At 42.9% G+C, this 7,692-nt stretch overlaps 2 protein-coding genes across 3 annotated transcripts in view; both read left to right on the top strand.

The window, feature by feature from the left end:
* The first annotated feature begins 630 nt into the window (after positions 1 to 630).
* Positions 631 to 7,692, top strand: part of LOC136826833 (uncharacterized) — a 181,047-nt gene continuing 173,985 nt past the window's right edge. The window contains exon 1 of one of the 2 annotated variants that reach the window (XM_067084313.1): positions 631 to 1,216. The gene's annotated coding sequence lies outside the window, so the exon portion shown is untranslated. The remainder of the gene's footprint in view (positions 1,217 to 7,692) is intronic. The other variant, XM_067084312.1, reaches the window with a different exon arrangement.
* LOC136827125 (uncharacterized) lies at positions 5,448 to 6,143 on the top strand. Its single transcript, XM_067084886.1, has one exon. It carries the CDS (start codon positions 5,448 to 5,450, stop codon positions 6,141 to 6,143), a length of 696 nt encoding a protein of 231 aa, XP_066940987.1.

Genomic DNA, 7,692 nt, shown 5'->3' with positions numbered 1-7,692 from the left:
AATTGAGATACATAGAGTTTGCTAGGTTTCGGCTAAAGTCAGAGGATAAAGAGTGATTGGCTTTCTTCAATTAGGATCAAAGAAGATGACCACCCTTCCCCTGGTCTTACCCGGAACCTAACGAACTCTGCAGTATATCCGTGTCATTTACAAACTTCACGTACAAACAGTTCTCCTGTACACTAACAAAACCGTTTTGGTTTTAAAGGCTTGGAGATACTGTCCCTAAGTATAACGGCATCCTGCTCTGTCATTTTATTAGTCTGGATATATATATATATATATATATATATATATATATATATATATATATATATATATATATATATATATATATATATATATATATATATATATATATATATATATATATATATATATATATATATATATATATATATATATATATATATATCCAGATATATATGTATATATATATGTATATATACATATATAGGGTGTGTATAGATAGATAAATAGATAGATAGATAGTATGTGCGTGTGTATTAAAGTATGCGTTATCGCACGCGGAATCGTTTATACAACACAAACTTGTCTCAGATCGAAAGAATGGATTTCCCGCAATTATTTTTTTCAGTAAACGAATCAGTTCACCCTTGTGAGGCAATCGGATTAGCGTGAGGAGTATCGTCAGGTCAGTCAGCGCAACCCAGTACCCCTCGAGTGGCGGTGGCGGAAGCATCTATCCTTCCGGCTGCGATCGATTTCCTGTCGATAGACTGCGTGGAAGAAGCCCGGCCTGTTATGTTGTCAAAATGTGATAAGAGTTTTCGATGTTAGCGGACATTAATTGAATGCTCCAAATGAAAAGGAGACGCTCCATTTCTCGTCTGTGTAATTAGGATCAACTTACCTGGAAAATTAGACTTCAGGATGAAAGACGAAGGATTATAGGAAAGGCAAAGTGAACACACGCACACATCATGTGAACATAGTTTGTGATAAAAGTGTACAGCAAGTTGTTGCTTATGGGTATTTGTTTAGTAAGAAATTCCGAGCCTGGCTTTTAAAATAAAAGTTGTTGCAGTTCCCGAGGAAAGTGACTCTCTTGAAAGAAATAGTTGGCTGGAGAAAAGATAGTTGACACAAGGTTTGATAGACTATTGGATTCAAGTACTTTTCCAGACACGTCTTATCTTTTCAAAACACCTGGGAAACCCAACATTAAAGTCACAGTGAAAGTTGTTCTGAGAAGGTAAGTGACTCGATAGTCTTTAGTTCCTCCTTTCCCCAGTTTACCTCAAGATCTCATTCCTTATATGTGTTATATATTGTATATGGAACGTGCATTTAAATCTCACACAGTTAGGATCAGTAACATGGATTCTTCTTTCTTTTTCTATTTTCGTAAAAGAATCATCTTTCTAGGAGTAAAGTAGGACGCCAATGAGTGGTTCCTTGGTGGACCAGGTGAATGTTAAATTTAAAACCTGTTTGGTTGGTGGCTGTCTGGTCGGTTTTTGCGTTCAGTACCCAACCGTTACAATCCTTCATTTTTCAAACGCTAGTTTATTTCCATTTCATTTTCACCAGAACACCCTCCGGAAAGTAATACAGTAACTTTTCCTCGGACAGTAAGCAATAATAACAGGCAAGTGGTCACCTGCTTACGTTTTGGGGTAATGAGAAGTCTCGCGAATCAAGACTGAATTACAGACGGCTTAAAAGTAGATAATGTGATCAACTGGAAGTACATTCATTCATCACAGTAGTTAGTTGGGAACAGTTACCACCACTTCCATTTCGCATTTGCTTGGCACACGCAGCATGGTAACTGTCACATGACCTCAGATTTTTGGCTGTGCATCGCCTATGTTCCATTGTCTTCTCATATCCTAGTTCCGTATCAATACTTGAGTGTATACTGAGGCATACAGTATATTTCCCTCTCTCTCTCTCTCTCTCTCTCTCTCTCTCTCTCTCTCTCTCTCTCTCTCTTCATACATATATATGTGTGTGTATTTTTATGATTTGTCCTTAATCGTACAGGCAGATCCAAAAGCCTCGATACTCTCAGTCTAGATTTTCGGATAAATTGTCAACGTAGAAAGCAATATCTGACAACTACAGCTGGGAGAGTGCCGGCAGGCAGCAGAGTTGTTGTGAAGTGACTGATTTACTGGAACCCGTTATCTTTCAAATTATCGTAGTGGCTTATTTATAATTTCAGGCTCTGATATGTTTTTACTTGAAAGAAGTTAAAACGTAAAACTTAAAATGACAAAAAACAAAGCCTGTGCTTTATCAGTTATGTGTTTAAATTTTCAAGCACTCATTACGTATTAAATCTCATTATTACTAGGTGTATTGGTCGATAACATTTGTTTGTATTAAGTTCTTCATTGTTGGGTTTAATGCCTACTTGCATATAATAAGTATTGATGTAAGTCTATTGTTATTTAACTGAATCATAAGGAATAAAAGGATTAAAACAATCATCCACTTAAAACTCTTAATGAAATGAAACATGAAATGTCCTAAGAAACTAAATATATAAATTGTAATAATCAGTTCAATCATGTAAGAACAAAATGGAAATATGAAGCATAAAAGATCTCTCTCTCTCTCTCTCTCTCTCTCTCTCTCTCTCTCTCTCTCTCTCTCTCTCTGTTAACAACAGTTCATCAAATAATTTAATTTTCCTTCCGTGTCTTGCAGATTATGAGAGTGTATAAAAAGTAAATGAATATTAATTTTTTTGTATAAGTAAATACATTTATCTTTTTTTATAAAGATGAAAATATGCGTTATCTGAATAAAGAGTTAAGTCGTAGCTTATAACATAAATATGAATAAGAAAAATAAGTCTGTTACTGGGTTCGAGGGGACGACTGCATACTGGGCCTTGAAGTAATAATTTTATCCTTACAAGAAAACCCCTCACAAGCCCATAAGCTGATAAAATGCAAGATTAAGCAATAAGTTCAAGGTCGCCAAGTAAAAGTGATTTTCTTAACAGTAATTTATTTTTTACAATCACAACCTGGAAGAAATTACGAAGGAAAAGTGGACACTTTCACTATGATAATTAACTTGGAAATTACACAACAGCAATGACTGAGTGTAATGGATAACGCATCACAGTTACGAATGCTGGCCACGTGCAAATGATCCTTTAAGACATTTAGGCAATATTTCTATTGTAAGAGCCCGACGCTGCCTCTTCCAAACACGTGTGTGTTCGTGTGTTCGTCAATCGTCATCATCGAAGTGGACAGGACAAAGCAAGCTTCTCGTTTTCTTTCTTTACAGGAACGCGATTTCAACCATACAATATTTCCGTCTGTTTCTCCCTAAGCATTGCTGTCTTAATGTATGTACAATCACCACTACTTGCATTGCCATGCAAGCATTCTAATCATGTACTCATAATGTTCCAACGAATCTTCTGTATCAAACTGTACGTGTTGTTTCTGTTTGTGAAGACGCCAAATGTCTCTCCATTTCACATATATTATGCTACTGTATTGTATCCATTAATCTGTCTTGAATCTCAAGCAATTGGCCATATGTAGAATTTCCTGGCCTTTCCACTGATGTATGTTTCATCACTGTACGTTAATCATGTCTCTTGATATCGTCATCTGTTTGTCTGCCGACAAACTCAGATGTCTGAACCTTTTATCTCTGTTTTACCTGTCTGTGTAGACGCTACATTACCGCTCGCATGCGTCAATAACATCGAAGATTCTGTACATTTATCTCAGTAAGGAACTACCAATAAACCTGTAAACACCCAGCCAGTATGTCGCTCATACCGCAGTCCTTACACTATCAGCCCCGCCAGTGCGGATTCTTCAGGCAGTCGGGAACACAGAAACACGGCTAGGCTGGTAACAGCATTGATAACACTCCTGGAATGAGGTCGACCATTCCAAGTAAGACTAACACTGAGATTATACTCTCGCTATAATTGAATAAACGCAAGAAATGGAGGGAGATCCTTAACTCTACTCACTTGCTAGCAAGGGGTGAGAATTACGTTGTAAAGTCCCCGCTCAACTGGTTCTCTGTGATGAACATCCCATTTTCTGCGGTGCCTTCACAGCTGACCTGAGGTAGCATGTACACAATCTTATTATCATTATTGTGATTTGTATATCCATTAGCTGTTCATTTGCCCTTGTACCAAGTATATGTGTCAGAGTATTTTTGTGTCCAACCAGCTATTGTTAATCATCATGTTTTCTATATGTACCTGTCCTGTTTTGTGTAGAGAAATAGTTTAACCATGGGTCACTTGTAAATTTTTGTACTGGTGGTCTCTGCGTATACGCCGACGTCTGCACGCCGCTTTATAAGCGGATCGCTTCATCAGTAAACCAGCAGTACTCGTCTTCCTGCTCTTTCTTTAGCACCTCTCACAGTGGTGACCCCTGGAGTGGTTCCCGGAGCCATTAACGGGCCCAAACGGTGACTTAGTCTTGGCCCGATGAACCAACCCAGCACCCCCCCTCCAGCTAACAATGGATGCCAGCAACGTCGCCTGTGGGGCCGTCCTGGAACAGGTCGTCAGCGGAGCCCCTCAGCCCATCGCCTTCTTCAGCAGGAAGCTCAGCCCCACCGAGTCCCGCTACAGCAACTTTGACAGGGAACTCTTTGCGGTGTACCAGGCGGTACGCCACTTCAAATTCCTCCTGGAGGGTATGCCCTTCACAGTTTGGACGGACCATCAGCTGCTGGTCCACGCCTTCACAAAGCTGGGGGATGCATGGTCCTCCAGGCAGCAGCTGCACCTCGCAGCCTTCGCGGAGTTCACCTGCACCATCAAGTACCTCCCGACAGGAAGAACCCAGTAGCCGATGCCCTCTCAAAGATCGAAATCAACGCAGTGCAGCTCGGGATCAACTACGAGGACCTCGCCCGGGAACAAGCTGCTGACCCAGAGGTTCCTGCATACCGCACCGCCATCACGTCGCTGAGGTGGAAGGACGTGCCCCTCGGCCCTGGAGGGCCAACACTGCTGAGTGACGTAAGCACTGGCCACCCCTGCCCACTGGTGCCCGCCTCCCATCATTGGCTGGTCTTCGACGTCATCCACGGACTGTCCCACCCCTCTGGCAGGACAACGGCCAGGCTACTGGCAAAGTAGGGCGGCACACCGAATCGGGGGTGGGCGACTTTCCTCAGCCGAAGAGACGTCTCTGGCACATCCACATCGACATAGTGGGTCCTCTTCCCCCGTTAGGAGGAGCCAGATACCTTTTGACAGTCGTCAACTGCTCCACCAGGTGGCCCGAAGCTACGCCCATGGAAGAAGCCACCTCCAGTGCGTGCACAGAAGCCCTCCTCTCCAGCTGGATTAGCCGGTTCGGTGTCCCGGACCATATAACAACTGACAACTGTCCGAGCTATGGACCGCCCTAGCATGCCTGCTGGGAACCACTCACCACAGTACCACCGCCTACAACCCCACAGTCAATGGAATGGTGGAAAGGTTCCACAGGTCCCTGAGGGTGTCCCTCATGGCTTGTTGCACCGCCGAGAATTTGAAGTATCAGCTGCCCTGGGTCCTCCTCGGGCTGAGGACCGCCCCCAGAGCCAATGGCGACTTGTCTGCAGCAGAAAAGGTCTTCGGAGAGTCCCTCATAGTCCCGGGGGAACTCATCACAGAGGACCGGGACGACTTAACAATGCAGAGGCTCCGCAACAGGTTTGGGAAGTTCGCCCCCTGCCGGCGGACATATACCGACAGGACGTCCCCATTCATGCCTCCCGGTCTATCCTCCGCCACCCACGTCTTCGTCAGGAATGATGCTGTACGTCCACCATTAACCAGGCCCTACAGAGGGCCTTTCCTTGTACTTGAGAGGAAAAAGAAGGCATTCCGCATGGCCATGCACTGGAAGGAAGACCGGGTATTGATAGACCGCCTCAAGCCCTCATTCCTGGAGGAAGACGTCGGGGGCACTTCCCAAAGCCCCCGCAGGAGGTGGCGCCCCCTCAGCCCGCCCCATCCACAAGAAAACATCGTGGGCGCCCCGGGTCCAGGCAGGCAGGAGAGCAACCCAACACTCCCATCCACAGGGCATCCACAGGACACCGAAGAAGTCGAACACACCCCCCAGCTGGCATCGAGAAGGCGCGGCCCCCTCTGCTGCCCCAGCAGGTACCTGCTTTGATCAGACATTACCTACGTCTTGGGGGAGGAGTATTGTAAAGTCCCCGCTCAACAGGTTCTCTATGATGAACATCCCGTTTTCTGCGGTGCCTTCACAGCTGACCTGAGGTCGCACGTACACAATCTTATTATCATTATTGTGATTTGTATATCCATTACCTGTTCATTTGCCCTTGTATCAAGTATATGTGTCAGAGTATTTTTGTGTCCAACCTGCTATTGTTAATCATCATGTTTTCTATATGTACCTGTCCTGTTTTGTGTAGAGAAATAGTTTGACCTTGGGTCACTTGTAAATTTTTGTACTGGCGATCTCTGCGTTATACGCCGACGTACACATGCCGCTTTATAAGCAGGTCGCTTCATCAATAAACCAGCAGTACTTGTCTTCCTGCTCTTTCTTTAGCACCTCTCACAACGTCACGCGCTAATGTTTGACAAGAATTATTCATCCATCTTTTCGGTCTTAATGATTCTCACACATATAGGCAGTGTTTAATCTGGGCAGGTTTGTTTTTTATTGTCTCACTATCGCATTCCCTTACCAATTGTCCCCAAAGATTTTTAATCGGATTGAGGTCAGGAGATTTTGCAGGCCAGTCAACACATATACCATTGCTTTGTTCAGCAAACCCTGACCACTTTTGATTTATGAACAGAAGAGTTGTCCATTACAAGGTCGATTGGCAAATGATCCGGTAGTAGAAGTTTTCTCACCGATGGGATCAGGACTTCATCAAGAATTTCTACATACTGTTGTCCTGTTAGATGCTCGTTGATGGGAATCAGCTCCCTTTGGTCATCCATCCCCATAATAATCCTGCTGAAATTCTTCCACTTCGCCACGGCGCAGCGGTTGAGTATTTTCTTTATGGAACCTAGAAATTGAGTTACAAAAAAAGTTATCTTAAATAAACGAAAATATCAGTGCTGAATATCACCAGCATTCATAAAATTCAGCATCAAAGATTTCACATTGATATGAAGAATGTTTTCTCACTCCCAATAATTTATTCATTGAAATTCTAATAGGCCTAAATTATTATCCTTGAAAGAAAAAAGAAAACTTATATTTAAACGAACTTGTATGTATTTAATCAGAGTATTAAAGGAAGTTCATGTTACACATAGGCCTAAACCTACATGAAAACTAGTGTTAATAATTACTTACCTAGTGTTATTAGGTTGTCAGCAATGGAGTATACCATGATCGTCACTAGCAATAGTCTTCTCATCACACAATACAACTTTATCCCATGATTATGATTCAAATGGTAGATGCTGAAGAGTGAAAGCGCCTCGCTACTTCTGGTGATTTTGAGACAGAGAGGGTTTGATAGCTGTACTTGGTAATGAATTCCTTGGTCGTGCAAACTCCTTCTCACCGTAGCATTAGAGATTTGAAGACCTAGTTTTTTTCTCACTTTCACAGCAGTTGTTATAGGCTGTGAGTTGACTCTAGCAATGATCAGGCCATCCTGCAATGGAGTAGTGCATTGGGGTCGTCCTTTTCTAGGCCGATTCTTGAGGTTCCCTTCTTTGTTAAAACG

Source organism: Macrobrachium rosenbergii, chromosome 41, assembly GCF_040412425.1.
Source record: "Macrobrachium rosenbergii isolate ZJJX-2024 chromosome 41, ASM4041242v1, whole genome shotgun sequence".
Lineage (NCBI taxonomy): Eukaryota > Metazoa > Arthropoda > Malacostraca > Decapoda > Palaemonidae > Macrobrachium > Macrobrachium rosenbergii.
The sequence above is the reverse complement of the archived record's forward strand: the minus strand, read 5'-3'. Positions and strand labels throughout refer to the sequence as shown.